Genomic DNA, 19,281 nt, shown 5'->3' with positions numbered 1-19,281 from the left:
TTTCATGGAGCTAGACTTCCTCATGTGTTTGGTGATTCTTAATTCTACACCTTTTTATTCTCATTGCCTTGGACTTCAGGGTTTCCTGGTTGGATGCTGTGGCATCTTATCTCCTTCCTTCTTTTAGGTCCATTGAACATTGTTAATTTTCAGCCACAGATACATACCTTAATTTTAAAAATATTTCTGTCATTTGTATGTTTGGTATAGGAGAGGGGATTTTGGATATTTCAGTTCATTTTCTTGACACAAAGTTAAATTTTTAGAAAGGAAAAATTGATAGCAACCCAAATGTCCAACAGTAAGGAATGGGACAAAATGTGTTACATCTACTTGACATTACATAGATAACAAAATTTTGTTTTGCCTGCAACATGGGAGAAATGAGAAACTGCTCTTAATACATATTTAGTGATGCCATTTAGTAAAACATGTACGTTCTATATGGAAAGATATAAGTAGGTATGAAAATATAAATGTTTAAGGGCAGTATAGATTTTTATTAAAAGTTTGTATTTTTCATGTTTTCTGTGATGAATTTGTTCCTACTTTTATAATGGGGAGGGAGAAAGGGAGTAGATAGGACCATTACAGAATTCTATTTTTGTAAAAAAAATAGGGTTGTATACATGTGTATTTTTGCATGTGTATGCATGTGTGTCTTTAAGTCTTAATTCTTAGGTAGACCTTGTATGATCTTGATAAAAATCCACTGACCTCTATAATCTTGGTTTTTTAAAAATAATTTACTTTGAAAATGTCAAATATCTAAACATACAGATAGAGGATTAAAATCTTAAAATATTAATTTCAAGTATTAGTGAATAATTTTGTTAATAGTTTTGATGGGCACCTGGATGACTTAATCAGTTAAGTGTCTGCCTTCAGCTCAGCTCATGATTTCAGGGTTCTGGGATTGAGCCCCATATCAGGCTTTCTGCTCAGCAGGGAACCTGCTTCTGTCTTCCCCCTGCTCGTGTTCTTTCGCTTTCTCACTCTCTCAGGAGTGATGTATGTAATCTTTGTCATCTCTACCATGTAAATGCTATTTTAATTGTGGTCTTCTGGTGTATAGTATAAATTTACTTACTGTCAGTATTGAGAAATCTGCGAATTGGCTTTATACACATTTTGTTTGTCGAGCAAATATTTTATAAGTGCTAATTATATGCTAAGCACTGTGTTCGGTACTTAGGATATATTATGAACAAATAAAACAAAGGTAGCAAGTGTTCTGATAGGAGTAACACTATAATCACAGCACAATACCTTTTAGTGAGGGGAAACACCCATGTTCTTAGGTTGTTTGTATTTTAGATACTGTACTAACTATAAAAGCCTTACAAAACAGAAAAAACAATCTCCATACCATTCTATCTTTGTTTTATCAGATTGAGGAACTTCAGCAGGCATTAACGGTAAAACAGAATGAAGAACACGACCGGCAAAGGAGGATAAGTAACACCAGGAAGATGATAGAAGATTTGCAGAATGAACTGAAGACTGCAGAAAACTGTGAGAATCTTCAGCCCCAGATTGATGCCATTACAAATGATTTGAGACGAGTTCAAGATGAAAAGGCATTATGTGAAGGCGAGGTGATTGATAAGCGAGGAGAGAAGGAAAGCCTAGAGAAGGAGAGAAAGAGTAAGTTTATGAAACTTAGAGTGAAGAGGTGTTTATAAAATGGAGATCTATTTCTGTTGATGGGCTTTCTTCTTCCCGTGGTACCATGTCTTTAGCAGCTCAAATCCCTTTGTTGAGGAAGCTCAGCTTGGTTTTTCCAAGTTACACCTTTAATCACCTATAGGTAGCATATACCATGCTTTGGCACTGGCTAACCATTGCTGTGTCAGATTATGATAGTTGATTTAATTCTCTAAAAATGCTTTTCTTTATTTTCTTCACAAAGTCACTCACTGTTATTTATCAGATCAGATTTAAGCTCTTCATTTGTCTTCAGAATCTTCTATCATGGGACCCCCTGGGTGGTTCAGCAGTTGAGCGCCTGCCTTTGGCCCAGGGCATGGTCCTGGAGTCTTAGTATTGAGTCCAACATTGGGCTCCTTGGCGGAGCTTGCTTCTCTCTCTGTCTCTACCCAGCTCCCTCCCCCTGCCCCCATCTCTCCTGAATAAATAAGTAAAATCTTTAAAAACAAAAAAACCCTTCCATTAGCTTTTGCCTCTTGAAACCTGTCCAATTTCATCTTTGCTTTTCTTTCCTATGGACCATCAAAACAGTGTCGGTATTGCTAGAATGCACACTTTGTAAGCTAAAAATACTTCAGACGTTCTGAGACCTCTAATTTGTACTCATTTTTATATTTTCAAGGCTGAAAGCATTTTTTTGAGAACCATTTCAAATTTTATATGATCTGTTTATGGGTTAATTCTAAAAGCTAGAAATATTAAGTATTATTACAGCAGTGTATGTAACTTGTTCACAGCAGAGCCAGGTAGTGCATTATGATCTGATTTCCTTTCATTGATAGCTTTCTTCAAATGTTTTAATTTACTTAAAAACATTTTTTTTAAAGATTTTATTTATGTATTCATGAGGGACACAGAGAAAGACAGAGGCAGAGACACAGGTAGAGGGAGAAGCAGACTCCATGAAGGGAGCCTGACATGGGACTCGATCCCAGGTCTCCAGGATCACACCCGGGGCTGAAGGCGCCACTAAACCGCAGAGCCACCGAGACTGCCCTAATTTACCTTCAAAAAAAAAAAAAATTTGCTTTAGCATTTCCTTAAAAAGAAAAAAATGATTAGGCATTCTCTTGAGTTTTAGAGCCTTGCCCCTCCCCCTCCTTCCATCTAAATGGATTGTTTTCAAAGCCACATATGTGGCTGTCATCTGGGATTTGTCGAGATACTTTTCTGCATTGGATAAAGCTATTCCTGAATTCCATGGGGTTTGTTATATTAATGTTTTCATACATAATTTGTTTTTCTTACATTACTCCCTTATACATCTTTGGGTAACCTCCTAAGGAGAGCTGTTTGGGGATTAATTTCAGAGTCTCTGCATCCCTCAAAATACCTTGTTTCATAGATTTGTTGTATATATGACTCTAGGTTTAAAATAATTTTTCGCTCAGAATTTTGACGGCCTATTGCAGTTGTCTCATGTTAGGAAATGTAGTGTTTTCTTACTGGTTTTTACGTGACCTGCTTGCTTTTGTAACTTAAAGATATATTTTCTCTCAAATGTTTGGAAATTTGGTAACCATTTTTTTGTCCAGGGTGTTGCTTTCTCACTGTGGGGGGTAGTTGCTGAGGGTGTTGCTAACTTTCAGATCTAAGACACCCTTTTATATTACCAGTGAATTATTTAACTGATTAAAATTTTCAGAGAAATAATACTTTTGTCTTCCTTTTTTAGGTGTAGGTGATAATATTGTACGGTTTGACAATCTTATGAATCAGAAGGAAGATAAGTTGAGACAAAGATACCGTGATACATACGATGCTGTTTTGTGGCTGAGAAATAACCGGGACAAATTTAAGCAAAGAGTATGTGAGCCTATAATGCTCACGGTAAGAAATTTTGTTCATCTTGGTAGCATCTGTTAGTTTTATTATTGTAGTCGTCATGGTTTTTTGTTGTTTTAAGAATTCTTAGTGTTATCAAAACCCTGGTTTTCCATTATCAAACTTGTGGCTCTTGGTATGCTGCTGAATCCATACCTGATTTTTGACCAATAAATCTTTGAGCTTTGTCTAGAAAGATTATGAAACTGTTAGCTTATCGACCAAGAATCATGTATAAAATGAGTTTGCTTAGCTAGTTCCTTCTGGCAGTTGTTATTCTTAGGTTATAGCAGGCAAGAGATTAAATGCTGCCCACAAGCTAAGAACTGCTATAAATGTGTTGATTGGAGGAATTGACAGAAGATAGAGGAGAAAATCACCTACAAATAGAGCATTCCAAGGATTCTGAGAATGCAACCAGCAGTCTCTTGACCTTATAAACCTTTGATAGATGGCTCTTTTTGATGATAAGTCATTAAGAATAGCTGTATTTAATAAATAATCTGTATTTAATAAATCATTTAATGAAATGTGGCCATGGAAAGAGAAAATAAAGTAAAAATCACATTCCTTGGAAATGATATATTTCGGTATAATATAAACCTAAAACTTACCCAGAAATGACTTAAGGATTGTTCTTAGTGTTTTTTTTTTTTTTTTTCTTTAGAAAAGAATGTACTATAGAGCCTTGCAGGATTCGTGAAAACTTCTATTTTCTGTAATTCATGTTTGTGTTATTCTTTAAGATCATTTCATGTAGTTGTCTTTTTTATATCTTAGATTATATTAGCAAAATTAATATGCATAATACTGTATTCTCTTCTTGCTCAGGTATGTATTAGTAGAGTATTTTTGCCAGATCAAGAAGGGAATATCTATTTTGGATGCAGACATTATTGTTTTGATTAATCTGGTAAGGACTGAAAGAAAATATAAGAAAATATTTTGATCCTTAACATAATAAATTATAATGCAAGTAATTGTCAACAGATTTTAATTAAAATGTCAACCTCAAAATTTTAATTCACAACTTAAGTGAATTTGCCATCTTTTTTTCATTTGATCTCCTAATAGTAGCTTGTCACCGAGAGGGATTACTAACTGGTGTATATTTACATTCAAATTGCATTTGAATCTTTGAGATAAAAAGATATATACTCTTGCTTTTTTATCCTTTCTGGGGTAACCCTTTACCTTTCATACCTTCTTCCAACTATGTTTCCTCATCCCCCACCCCCTTCCCTACCCTGATGCACACATACTTAACTAACCTTTCAATAGCTAGTTGAAATGTCACCCATGTAGGCAAGTTAGCAATCTTTAAACTTAAAATTTTAGCCATATGACTTGGCAACTAGCAATCCATTTCCATGAGTTATGTCTAACCATTCCAATATACAATGAGAGAAGTGTACAGAGATGTGTTTATGGTTCTGCTCCTCACAGCAGTGTTCATAACAGCACAATGATAGTGGGGTGCAAAGAACAGAATTTCCAAATATATTGATTGGTTATATAAAGTATTCTACATTCATTGGATGGAATACTATGCAGCCATTAAAAACGTCACTCTAGGGCAGCCCCGGTGGCGCAGCGGTTTAGTGCCGCCTGCAGCCCAGGGCATGATCCTGGAGTCCTGGGATCAAGTCCCAAGTCAGGCTCTCTGCATGGAGTTTGCTTCTCCCTCTGCCTGTGTCTCTGCCTGCCCCCCTCTCTCTCTCTCTCTCTCTCTCTCTCTCTCTCTCTGCATCTCTATGAATAAATAAATAAAATCTTAAAAAAAATGTCACTCTAGGTCTTAGTTAATATAAGAGGATATTTATGACCTATTAATGAATTATACAATAGGTTATAGGATAGGATATATAGAAAGATTTGGTTAAAAAACTGAACCATGCATGCCATCAACTGCCTGATCACCTTGGAGTGCTACGTCTCCTCTGTCCACCTCTCTGCTGTGTTGTGAAGAAGTGACCTTGAACTTTGCCAAATATTTTCTTTACCAGTCTCACAAGGAAGAGCATGCTAAGTAGCTGATGAAGCTGCAGAACCAGCAAAGTGGTGAAATCTTCCTTCCTTCAGGATGTCAGGAAGCCAGACTGAGTGCAATGCAGTTTGCATATTACGGGGGGTGGGGTGGGGTGGGGAATAACTCAGTTACTACTGGAAGTGCACAAAGTGGGCAGGGACAGGAATGACCCCCTACTCTTGAGGCTTTTTTCAGATTCATTATCTAAATGAGCAGGTGAAATTCTTCGAAGAGTTGAATGACCATGTAACCAACTTACACGAGATTGAGACCCCAGAAAAGAGTCTTTTTGAAAAAGGAGAGTGATAATGAGAGCTCAGTCTTGGCTGCCTTATCCACAACTATTTTAAAAAGGTGACTTCCTGCAGTCACGTTGGGGTTACTTTACTCTTTCTATAAGTTGTAGCTAACACTCACTTAACATTTTCTTTAATTTGTACTGCTGCTTCTAATGAAAGTACCAAATTTGGTACCAAAATGAAATTGTGAAATGAGAGAAGCTAAATTTCTATAGTGTTTAATGTCCAGGTATTTTATGTTTTGTTTGCTTGTGTATCTGTTCCCATTTTTTGTGCTGATGTTTTGTGGTGGTTTTTTTTTAAATAGGTAGTAGTAGTTTCTGATGTTTATGTGATAGGCATTGTACTAATTTTTTTTTTTTAAGATCTTATTTATTCATGAGAGACAACAGAGAGAGAGAGAGAGAGGCAGAGACACAGGCAGAGGGAGAAGCAGGCTCCCCGCGGAGAGCCTGATGTGGGACTGGATCCCAGGACTCTGGGATCATGCCTTGAGCCAAAGGCAGATGCTCAACCGCTGAGCCACCCAGGCGTCCCTGTACTAAATTTCTTTGTGCACTCTCTTAATCCACATTTATTCCTGAGATACTATTTTACTGTACCCATTTTGGAAAAGAATTAAAACTGAGAGAGTTAAGTGGTACGTGATTTGAAGCAACATCTGTCCAACCCCAGAGTTTTAGCTCTAAACTAATATGTTGTATTTTATATATATGGTACACAAATACCTTCCTTCTCTTTCATAAATCTTTATTTTTTCAAGAAAGCTGATTTCCATGTGCTGAAAGTAAATCCATCTCCCCCCTCCCCGCCAAAATTCCACAAGACAGTACTTTATACACTTCTGTTATAGAACTCTATTGTGCTCTACTTTTCAGCATACTTATTATGTGCAAAGAGTCTTAAAACAACCTGTCTTCACTTATCTTAGTGTTTTTCCATAGCATTGAGCCTCACATGCAGAAGTGCCTGGTTTGTTAATACTTAAAAGGTAAATCCTAAAGCTTATGCTTTAGTGGTACAAGCCTAGGATTTCTCTTGAAAGCACTGTTAAAATTAATTCATACCAAGTGTCTTTTCATTAGTTTCATAAAGTTTTGTTTGTGTTTTTGTACTGATTGTTATTGCCAGGTATAGTATGACTTCCTCTTGAAGATTAATAAACATTTCTCATCTATCCCCAAACTTAATATTTTTGTCCTTAGATTACAGTCTAAGCCTATTTCAGATATTTTCAATGAGTTGACTAGAAAGGACTGTAGTTATTTTTTTAGCTAGAATCAAAATTAATATGCATTAGGTACTTATTCAAGTCTTGGCTTTTGTTTTACTATGTATTATTAGATGTTTCTGGGTGCTAAATTTAGTAGAGGTTTTAAAGTGTTGAGTATTCATACCAAAATCTTTTTCCCCCCTCAAGTATTTTTTTTCCCCCTCAAGTATTAAATTTAATTTGACTAAACAAATCAAAGTAAAATTATGTCCTAGTAATCAGTTTGAATTTCATGAGAATTAACTTATATTTTCTTTTTTTTAGATCAATATGAAGGATAATAAAAATGCCAAGTATATTGAAAATCATATTTCATCAAATGACTTGAGAGCTTTTGTATTTGAGAGTCAAGAAGATATGGAGATTTTCCTCAAAGAGGCAAGTAATCAACATACTTTGACTCACCTAGTGCTTATTTTCTGGTCCGTAAGTTTTTAAGTTCAAACTAAAGCAAAAAATAGCAACTAATTATGCCAGCAGTAACTCTTGTGTAAAATCATTCAATTTTGCAAATTTCTTTTTTATATATGTCATTATTGGGGAATGAATTTGTTTTGCAAGAAAAGAAACAGCTCATAATTACATCTGTAACATGTTTTGAAGTTATTTGGAGTTAGTAAGAATAATTCATACTGTTTTAAGAGGAAAAAAAACCCATAATGATGGGCCTTTGGTCTTAAAGAAAAGCCAAGTTCATTCCAATACATTTCCTGATAGGGAGCATGGGAATCAATATGTTGTTGCTTTTATATAAAACCTCTTCAGAAAGAATGAGAATTCTATATCTGGCTACAGAAACACCACAGAGAATCTAAGCCACTAAAAGGCAATGTGGCTTAGTAGTTCAGAGCACAGACTCTATAGATAGGCTGCCAAGATTTGAATTCTGGCTTTGCTACTAAATTGGGCAAGTTTCCTAAATGTTTTGTGCCATAATTTCTTTATCTGTAAAATGTAGATATATTATCTACTTCAAAAGGTGGTTGTAAGGATTAAATCTGTTAATAAGTAAAAAAGTATACAAAACAGTGCTTGTTTGCAGTTATTTTTATTGTATGTGATTATCTATAAAATATATATTGTTAGCTGTTGTTACTATCAGTAAGATTTCTTTCCTTTTGCATATGCCACCTTCTTTTAAAAGCCCTAAAGATTAGGTTTAGATTTTGCTTTAAATCTTTGCTAACAAGTGTAAATGAGGACAGGACCCTGAATCACCTCAAGTGGGGTCCTCTGTTTCTGTGGTACACTAGTGATTGGAAAGAATCCCTACTTTTTTTGGCTTTTACCATATTGCCCTCCTTCTGGTTTGGGAGTTGGCAGGAAATGTTGAATATATGGTAATTGCATAAAGTTGCATGTATAAAATTACAGAATGGACTCCAGAAAGTTAGACATTTGTGTAGTTTAGGATTATTTAAGCTTAGCCAATGAGTTTTTGGTCTGAAGAAGTAGGTTACTTGCATTACAAGTCTGATAAATGGCATGTTGCAGAGGGCATTCAGTCAGGTGCAGTTAGATGCTTTCTGTTGGAAATGGTCTGCTTAGCTTACACTGGGTACCTTTTTTTTCTTTTTCTTTTTAAGTAAAAAACTCATGCTTCTTCTGTGCTAGAGATTTGAATCCTATATGGATAATGTGACAGGAGATCCTGAAATTTTGACCTTTGTTTTTGTGTGTGTGCTGTGATAAGTAACTTTCCATAGCTTCAGGACCAAAACTACTTCCCACATGTCTGACTGTTCGTTTTACATTGTGAAATTTATTGTATATAACTGCCTCCTGTAATATCTACTATAGAATACCATTAGCATCTTATCGTGTAAGAAGTATTGTGTCTGCTATATAGTTACCATAGATGAAGTTGCCTTCTGTTCCTAGTTTGCTGAGAATTTATCATATTTTTCCGCATCTACTGGAATGATTGTTTGGCTTTTGTACTCTATTCTGTGGACATAAATTAGATTTTTTTAAAGATTATTTGTTTATTCATGAGAGAGAGAGAGAGGCAGGCTCCCTGTTGGGGAGGGGACTTAATTGCAGGACCCTGGAATCACGACTTGAGCCAAAGGCAGATGCTCAACCACTGAGCCACCCAGGTGCCCTGGATTGGTTTCTGAAATACATCAATCTCGCATTTCTCTGAGAAACTCTACTTGGTTATGTGTGCTGTTTACATATTGCTGTATTCTGTATACTAATATTTTGTAAAGGACTTCTGCATATGTATTAATGAGGGATAGTGTTTTTTGTCAGGTTTTGGTATCAAGATTATGCTGGAATCATAAAATGATGTGGGAAATGTCTTGCATTTCCTCTCGTTTTTTGGAAGAGCTTCCTTAACTCTTAAATGTGCTCTATTTTCACTGAAATTCTTTCTGTACAAACATGTAATTATAATGTCCTTATCACACTAAAACATTTTCTCGAAAGTACCATTAAATATACAGTTTTGATCATCTTATACTAGGAATGTAACTTTAAAAATCATTTTGATAGTGTATGCTAAGTAAAATGTTTTTTCCCTTATATTCAGATTCGTGACAATAAAAAATTGAGAGTAAATGCTGTCATTGCTCCCAAGAGTTCATACGCAGACAAAGCACCTTCAAGATCTCTGAATGAACTAAAGTAAGTCTCAAAAATATTTTTAGAATTAATCTGTTACTTTGAATATTGAAAAACCATTTAGCTCTTAAATATCTCTCTTACATAAGTATCTTATAGGCTGTATCATTCCCTTTTAGGATCTCTGCTTAAGTTTAAAAGAAGGAAACTAGGAACAGACAAACCATGGAATATTTACTGGTGATGTTTCAGATCAGTGGAATAATACTGGACTGTTTCATAAAAGATACTAAGATAGTTGGTTAGGTATTGGGAAAGTCAAACCGGTCATCACTTCATAATGCAGAAGTAATCTCCAGAAGGAATAAATGGAAAATTTGCAATTATAAAACAGTTAATAAATAAATATCTTAATTCTGGGTGTAAGTAAACATTCTAAATATAAAAGCAATGGAAGAAACAAAAAAGATTAATAGTTTTAATCATAAATATATTAAACTTTTCTGACAAGGGAAGAAGTCTCAACATTAATCACTTAATATTGATTTTAAAATATAAATTTTTGCCATACCATCATTAATTTATATTTTGTTTATTTGCCACATGAAAACTATCAGATTTCTGTAAATGATTTTCTTTTAAGAAGAAAAATCTAGTAAGTGCTTTCTGTTTCAGACCATATGGATTTTTCTCTTATTTGCGAGAATTATTTGATGCACCTGATCCTGTCATGAGCTTCCTTTGCTGCCATTATCATATTCATGAAGTTCCTGTAGGAACTGAAAGGACCAGAGAAAGAATTGAACGGGTAAGAAATACTGAAATCATTACCAGAATCTCATTTTGTTAAAACTTCTTAGCATAAAAATAAAAAATTATGAGAAATTTAAAGAAGTAGGTCACTGTTGTTTTTAACCACACAGATATTCTTTGTATTTTACATTTTTAATATAACACAAAATAGTGACTGTTGACTATTATGTTATGACACATATGATATGGAGTTATCTAGAGTAAATGCTTTTATATCTGTATTTATTGAATAAAATGTTGAAGCCTGAAAAGACACACCTGGCACTCTTACCTCATTCTATTTTGCTTGACAAACCTATGTTCAGACATTATATTAATTACTTTTTTTGGCTTTTACCATATTGCCCTCCTTCTGGTTTGGGAGCTGGCAGGGACTGTTGAATATATGGTAATTGCATAAAAAGTTGCATGCATAAAATTATAGAATGGATTCCAAAAAGTTTAATCATTTAAATTCTTCTAGATTATTTTTCAGATAAATTATACGTTAGGGTGGTAGGCTGGTGTACAGAACTGTTTCGGTAAGCCCTTCCTTTCTTAAAGCTGCCATTTAAGATTATCTGCTATATGAATGACCTCCCTTCATAGGATCTCCCTTCTTGGCTAGCATAGCACACATACTTGTAGTTCTTATATTTTGCTAATTCTGCTTGGAGTTTTCACCTTCTCATATAAATCTCCAAGACTTCGGATTACATTTGTTGCTTCTATCACAGGCAGAAGCAGGAAAGAAATCTCTTCATCCAAAACAAGTATCTCCATAACACCAGGTTGTGTTTTTTGCTTGTAAGCATCTAAGGACCCAGTTAGAGACCCAACTACTATTGATTATATTGATTTCATTAGAAAATGTGTTTTAAAATCTTATACCTAGTGTCCCAGTATCCCTGGGACAATTCATTTGTAACTTAGGGACTCTTTATTAAACTTTATGGACAGAAGATAGAAATGAGGGCTTATTACCAACCCATTTTGCAAACAAACAACAACAAAAACAATAAACCACTAAGTTAGTAAGTTGCCTGTGTGTTTGAATAAAAATTACATTATGGAGAACATTTGAGGAAATGAATATTAGGGCTCTCCATGTGGGTATACCACTCTTCTATCCTTTAGAAAAGAGGACAAGACCATCTATATATATAGGAACATTTATGGAATTGTTCTCATTAATTTCTAGGACTCTCCTCTTTGGTTGTTCTGCCACCTTAGGCCATGATGACCTTTTTGCTGCGAGTGCCCTGCCCTTGCCATCTCTGTTTAAATTTATTAGAACTTGAGTAGCCTTTTAGCTTTCTCTTTATTTCAAATTATTCAGCAATTTGTGGATACCAGGTTATACCCTGTTAAACTTAAGTGTGCTCAAATGTGTCTTATCTCTTCACTTGACTATAAACTTCCAGATAGAAACAAGCCATAAGAGTATTGATAGTGAAGCTTCAGAGATTGGAAAAAAACTGTATCACGATAGCCTGTTATTCATGAATATGCAGCAATACATAGAGTAATGTTACTGTGTTTAGGATGTGCTTTAGTTTATTAAGCTCTTGAGAGACAAGCTTTCCAAAAAATGTAAAAAAAAAAATTTTTTTTTGAAAAATTTCAAGTGTGTCCATTAGGTATTCTTCCAAATATACAGGAATTATAACTGAGGGAAGGTGAGAATAAATGACTTAGTTGAGCTACCACAGTTTTGTGTTCTGGGCAGCTGGTTCCTGGCATCTCTACTGTAAATTCACCAAAACTCCAAAAGTAGACTTACTTGAGAGAGATTATATAGTCAGGTAGAAGTATTGCCACCTTTGCTGTAGCTGTTTGGGTTTTATTCCTTCTCTCTTCCTTAGTATTTTCCAAAATAGTACCCTAAGATGTATCTATCCCACCTTTTTAGAGATGTTACTGGTGAAGTTAAAAAAAAAAAAAAAAAAGGTATATCTGTTTTGATCTTTTCAAATTCACTTGATCTGCATTTTCCAGTGTTTTAGTCCTTTTAAAAATGTTTTAATGACTATTAGATGTACCCTAACAGTTTGACCTTGTTTGGCTTATATGACAGGTAATACAAGAAACCCGGTTAAAACAAATGTATACAGCAGAAGAAAAGTATGTGGTGAAAACTTCCTTCTATTCGAACAAAGTTATTTCTAGTAACACATCGCTAAAAGTAGCCCAGTTTCTCACAGTCACTGTGGATCTAGAGCAAAGACGACACTTGGAAGAACAGCTGAAGGTCAGTTACTTTGAGTATTAAAAAAAAAAAAATTAACTGGATTTATAATACTTTAGAACTATTTTTAAAATAACAATCTTTAATATTTCATAGGAAATTAATAGAAAATTGCAAGCAGTGGAAGCAGGGTTGATTGCCCTATGTGAGCGAAACAAACATCTAGAACACAAAGACAATGAACTTAGACAAAAGAAGAAGGAGCTTCTCGAAAGGAAAACCAAGAAGAGACAACTGGAACAAAAAATTAGTTCCAAACTAGGAAGGTATCATTTAGCCTATTTGGGCAAGGGTGTGTGGGGAGGTACAGAGCACTACGAGGATGTTATTAGTGACGAAGACGTTTTTTATTTTAGACAGATTAACGGTTTGTGCAGCCTTCTGTCAAGTCTGTTGGCACCATTTTTCGAATAGCATTTGCTCACTTTGCCTCTGTGTCACATTTTAGTGATTCTCACGATGTGTGTGTGTGGTGATCTGTGATTAGGACTCTGAAAGCTCAGATAATGGTTAGCATTTTTTAACAGTGAAGTATTTTTCAGACATAATGCTGTGGCATACTTAATGGGCTATGGTATGGTGTCAACACGACTTTTAGACGCACTGGGAAACCACAAAATTCTTTGGACTCACTTAATTGCAGTGGTCTGGAACCAAATCTGCAGTATCTCTTAGGTGTGCCTGGACCCTGCCATGACAATGCAGTTCCCACAAACATGTTTTGTGATAATTTCCCTCAAATTGTAGTCCTGGTATTCAAAACAAAATTGTGGTCTGTAGGGTAAAGGTTGGGGAATCTTAAGTTGTTGTGAGTTTTCCTGTCCCCTGATTAGCTGCAACAGTGTAGAAAAGTGCTTAGACCGTATGTGGAGGAGATTCTCTTGCTAATCCTAAAGTATCTGCCCAAGGGCCAGGAGCCTAATGGGAATCCCTCCTGGGACAGGGGCCATTGTTGGGGACCACTTTTGCACTCTCACTCTGACCTGCCAGCACTAGTGGGTGTATGGCACCCCGAAATCCTCGACAGAGCTAGGCACCCAAGGGTCTGAAACTCTCTGAAAAACAGAGTTCTTAGCAGACTGCTCTCCCCAGGATACTGCATAGACAGCAGTCTCAAACATTTTCCTGTGAAAAAGATCTATTTACTGGTCCAAAACTTCATCCTCAGAGGCTTCAGGATCACCACATATCTAGAGGCTATGCAATTGTTCTCAGGGAACATGGTCCAGGAGTTTCCATCTTTGTACTCTGTTGTCCTTGCTAAAGCTCACACACTCGTCTAGAGCCCTGATTTTTTCCGACCTAGGTGTCCTAAATCTCTAGATTGCCTGGTCTGTAGATCAGTGAGGTTTATGGGAGTCCCGTAGGACTGTTTATATATTTGCATACATTAAAAGCTGCTGCCTGAGGGTCCTAGCTTATATTCTAGTTTCTGCCTGAAACTAGGGATAGACTGAGATCCTTCCCTCTGGAACACTCACAGGACTTGGCACTCCCTCAATAACTGGGACCTATCAAGAATATAAATCAGGCTTCTTAGATGACAAAGAGTTAGAAGAGGCTTAAACAGCAGGGCTCACCTCTTTGAGGCCACTTCATGACTTGCTGAAGTTTGTTTCATCTGCTGCTTAGAAATCAATACAGTCAAGCAAAATGAACAAGAATGTGTTCCAAATGAAAGAACAAGATAAAAATCAGAAAAGAACTGTTAATGAAATGGTGATAATTTACTTAAGAAATCAGAGTTGATGGTCATAAAAATGCTAATTGAACTTGGAAGAGAAATGAACCTAGTAAGAACTTCAATAAAGAGAAGTGTAAGAAAGTACCACAGAGATTTCACAGAGCTGAAGAATACAGTAAGTGAATTGAAAAATACTCTGGAGGGGTTCTAACAACAGACTAATGAGGCACAAGAAATATCAGTAATGTGGAAGACAATAGAGAAAAAAAAACTAAGAGCGCATGTGTGCGAGCAGGGGTGAAGGACAGAGGGAGAGAGAGAATCTTAAGTTGGCTTCATGATCAGTGCAGAGCCCAATGTGGGGCTCAGTCTCACAACCCTGAGATCATGAGCCAAAAATCAAGAGTTCGACACCTAACTAAATGAGCCGCCGATGCACCCCTCAAACAGAATTTTAAGAAGTAAAAATAGCGTAAGGGACCAACAGGACAATATCAAGCAAAATAACTTTCACATTATATGAACCACAGAAAGAGAAAGCAGAAAACATACTTGAAAAATAACACAACTTCCCTAATCTCAGGAAGGAAAAGACATCCAGATCCAGGAAGCCCAGAGAGTTCCATGTAAGAGGAAATCTGTTCTGTAGAAGAGCACTGATTTTTTTTTTTTTTTTTACTGAAAACAAATCAGTCATATGACAATGACATTTGACAGGACTGGAAAACCCTACATTCCTCAATAATGAAGAATTTACACAATGTTCAAGGCTTTTGTTTTTTGTTTTTAAGCCATCATGACTGATGGAAGCATATTATTTGTATCTGAGAGAATATAACTTCATTACCTTAATATTTACCATTTAATCTCATGGATCAAAGTATTTTATCCCAGAGAGGGAACATTCACTAGTTTTTAAAAATACTCTCTATCCATCTGCTGAAAAATGATTCATTAACACTTGAGTATTTAGAATCAGAATCTTGTTGTCATATGCTTTGAGGAACAGTAGACCCATAGGAGTCACATATCTATGAATACGTGTAATTTATAGGAGATTTCAAATCATCAGAGAATGGTTTAGAAGGAACTATACAAGGCACATAGAGGCCTTAAGGTGATCGAAATTGTATTGTAGCTATTGTCAGATAAGCTAAACTTTAGTTCATCAAGGATGTGTACTGTTGAAGACCTTAATGAGCTCTAGATATCTGGCCATCATTCACAATTTTATTGCTAGGTCACAAGGAACTACCTATGATAGAACATTTGCCTTTGAAGTTCTGTGAACATCAGGGTGTGAATGTCATGTGCATGGTCTAGAATATTTGGCAAAAATGTCATGAGCTCTTAATGCAGTATGGGAAAGGCAGATCACGTCATTATAGGTTCCTAATTAAAGGACCACAGTGGATTTGGCTTCAAACTCATTGTATCGTTTATCTTTAGTGGAATTCCAAGCCAGAGTTTATTGTTTGTACTCCTACCATGCTAAATTATGCCTAAGTTAGGGCTGAAATATGAAGAGTACTTGGCGTTGAAGAGTCTCTGAGACAACTGCTAACAAAAGCCAAGATTCTCGGTCTGATAATTGTATAGATAACAGTCAGGCCTCAAGGAAGCATTGGAAGGGTTTGATCACAGCTCACCTCCTCCTGCTTCCTCCCAGAGTTCAAGAAAATCGTTTCACCTGGCAGTCTCAGACCGTTCCCTCAACATCAGCAGAGACTTGCACTCCTCCCAGATAGCAGCATATACCATCTTAATGAAAAGATGATGGCAAAGAGGGTCATTGTTGAGTCAGTCCATAAGTTCCCAGTCTGTTCAGTCATTGATATGGCCAGTGATGTCTCAAGTTGCAAATATGCAAGTTCCTTAAGGCATGTCTCAGTTTCAATTTTTAGCTCAATTATGAGCCATGCAGCAACTGAAAGACCAGTTGGAGCAACAGACATGGAAGACAGAGGCAAATATCCATCAGCCACAAGAAGAACTAAGAAAAATTCAAGAACAACTTTAAATGGTCCATGGTTGAGGGCTGTAGATGTTTTTACAACAGTCCACCCCTGGGTTGAATTTAGATTCTGTTCAAGTTTCTTCTGGAAATTCATCAAACATCCTATAAATATTAAGGACCAAGTTGTTCAAACTAACCAAAATCAAAGTGAAATGGTACTGGACACATTGGCACACTCAACATATGATACTGCAGCATACCCAACGAAGTCCATCAAATCAGAGTCAACAGAACGTACTGAGCTGGCAGAGTCAATAAACACCTCTTTCCAGTTGGACACAGAGCATGCTAACAGCCCCACTGTATGACACTATGATGATTTCATAGCAGAAAACATGGTCCAGATTCCACCCACAAAACAGTGCCACAAAACCGTACCCAGAGGGCTGCAGTCAACCCACTGGTTTGGGACAGAGAAGAATCTTTTCAAGGTCAGCAGCATGTGCTGTGTGATTAAGTTAGTAACTGCTCTTGTAGCTTGGGGGTGGTCGTGGTATTTAGCACTATGCTTATGGGTTAGGTGGCGGCTACCTGCCCTACTTTTGCTACACAACAACAGCAATCACAGACCTTGTCCATCACGCAGCAGCAGCAGCGTTCCAAGGAAGGGCAGCTTAGTTTAATTCAGCAACCCTCTTAGACTCCGCTGACCCAACTACTGCAGCAGTTTTTACAGACTTGAAGGATTTCCATGGAGCAGCCTTGAAACCAGCTTACCCCTGCTGCATTTCCACTACAGCAGGGCACATCCTTCAGTCCCATCACCACCAACACCCACCTCAGCAACAGTAGCATCTGAGTCAGCACAGGACAAATTGATCTGTTCTTCTAAGGTTCAACCATGGTAACACATATGCCTCTGGCCTTAAGGGAGGGAGGAAGGGGTTGGCCATGAAGAGTTGCTCAGATGATCTGAAGCTAGGAGAAGGCCTAGTGGTTTCACAAGAAGCAGTACTGAATGTTCTAGTTTGTGGAATTAGGGGAAATGCTACCTAGTACTACAGAAATACATTAAACACCAGTCAGTGGGAGATGATCATGGGTCCATACCCAACTCTTGACAGTGTTGAATGTGGCCAAATATTTTTTGACAGGAAAAAGTGTATTGCCAGATAGTAAGCTTATCTATGAAACATGGTCACTAATCAGAAAGGCACTAACAGTATTAGTAACTTAGTGGTTCTGTACTTTTTTTATAGGTATTACAGGACATGTCACTGTCCTGTCAGGGCTTTGCTTGCAGTGATGCTATGGGGGTAGTCTAGTAGACTCAGACCCCTTCCCGAGCCCCTTTCCTTTTCAGAGGATGATGGAATAGTAATTGTCAGAATGTTGTGTGGGTACAAATTTTCTATGTACACATACTGTAAATACTATGTATATGTCTGGATAAAAGAGAAAGCCAAAAAATAAAAGTCCTACTGCATCTCAATAAATGCAGAAAAAGCATTTGACAAAATACAACATCCATTTTTTTTTTAAAGATTTTATTTATTTATTCATGAGAGACCCACAGACACAGGCAGAGGAAGAAGCAGACTCCACACAGGGAGCCTGACGTGGGACTTAATTCCAGGTCTCCAGGATCACACCCTGGGCTGATGGCAGCGCTAAACCGCTGAGCCACCCGGGCTGCCCACAACATCCATTTTTTGTAAAAACTCTAAACAAAGTTGGGCATAGAGGCAACATACTTCAATATAATAAAGACCATTTATGATAAATCCACAACATACTCAACAGTAAAAAGCTGTGAAATCCTTTCTTTTAACATCAGGATCAAGACCCAGATGCCCATTCTCCCCACTTTCATTCAGCACAGTATTAGAAAATAGAATTTCTGACCAGAGCAATTAGGCAAGAAAGAAAAGGCATCTAAATCGAAAAAAAGTAAAACCAGCACTATTTGTGGATGACCTGATTTTACATAGAATACCGTGAATACTCCACCAGAAGAAACTTGCAGGGTACAAAATCAGCACACAAAAATCTGTTGCATTTTCAAGATGAATTCAAGAGAACAGTCCCATTTACAATCACACCAAAAAGAAAAGGCTTAGGAAGAAATTTAACCAAGGAAGTGAAAGGACCTGTATACCAAAAACTAACACATTGAGAAGGAAATGGAATATGACCCAAATGAAAGATTTTCTGTGCTCATGGATTGGAAGAACCAATATCTTTAAAGTGTGTTACCCATGGCAGTCTAAAGATTCAGTGGAATTCCTATCCATTTCCAAATTCCAATGGCATTTTTTAGTATTAGAAGAATCCTAAAAATTTGGGGACCATTAAAGATATCAAATAGCCAAAGCAGTCTTGAGAAAGGACAATAAAGCTGAAGGCATCATGCTCCCTGATTTCAAACTATATCACAAAACTGTATTCATTAAAACAGTATTGACCTAAAAACAGATGTGTACATCAATGGAACAGAATAGAGAGCCCCTAAATAAACCCCTGTATTCGTCTCTGGTCAATTACTTTGTGACAAAAGAGGGAAGAATAAACAATGAGGAAAGGATAGTCTCTTCAATAAATGGTTCTGGGAAAACTGGATCACTAGCTTACACCACAAGAAAAATCAACTCAAAATGGATTAAAGACTAATGTAAGACCAGAAATTAATAAATTCCTGGAAGAAAATAGGCAGTAAGTTCCTTAACATGGGTATTGGCAGTAATTTCTTTGAAACTGGCTTCAAAGACCTTGGCGATATAAACAAATGGGACTACATCAAACTAAAAGGCTTTCACACAGTAAAGGGAACCACCACACCAAGAAGGCAACCTATGGATTGGGAGAAGATATTTGCAAATCACATATTCGTTAAGGGT

General features: G+C 36.6%; 1 protein-coding gene and 1 pseudogene across 2 annotated transcripts in view; both read left to right on the top strand.

Moving 5' to 3' along the window:
• Window positions 1–19,281, top strand: part of SMC5 (structural maintenance of chromosomes 5) — an 87,704-nt gene that overhangs the window by 43,490 nt on the left and 24,933 nt on the right. For both annotated transcript variants that reach the window (XM_041743219.1, XM_041743218.1), the window contains exons 9-15: window positions 1,392–1,647; window positions 3,386–3,540; window positions 7,400–7,513; window positions 9,672–9,766; window positions 10,379–10,511; window positions 12,573–12,746; window positions 12,840–13,009. In XM_041743219.1, coding sequence (XP_041599153.1) covers window positions 1,392–1,647; window positions 3,386–3,540; window positions 7,400–7,513; window positions 9,672–9,766; window positions 10,379–10,511; window positions 12,573–12,746; window positions 12,840–13,009 — 1,097 coding nt within the window. The remainder of the gene's footprint in view (window positions 1–1,391; window positions 1,648–3,385; window positions 3,541–7,399; window positions 7,514–9,671; window positions 9,767–10,378; window positions 10,512–12,572; window positions 12,747–12,839; window positions 13,010–19,281) is intronic.
• LOC121484676 lies at window positions 14,492–17,934 on the top strand (annotated as a pseudogene).

Source organism: Vulpes lagopus, chromosome 2, assembly GCF_018345385.1.
Source record: "Vulpes lagopus strain Blue_001 chromosome 2, ASM1834538v1, whole genome shotgun sequence".
NCBI lineage: Eukaryota > Metazoa > Chordata > Mammalia > Carnivora > Canidae > Vulpes > Vulpes lagopus.
Note: the sequence above shows the minus strand (reverse complement) of the source record. Positions and strands in the feature narration are given on the sequence as shown.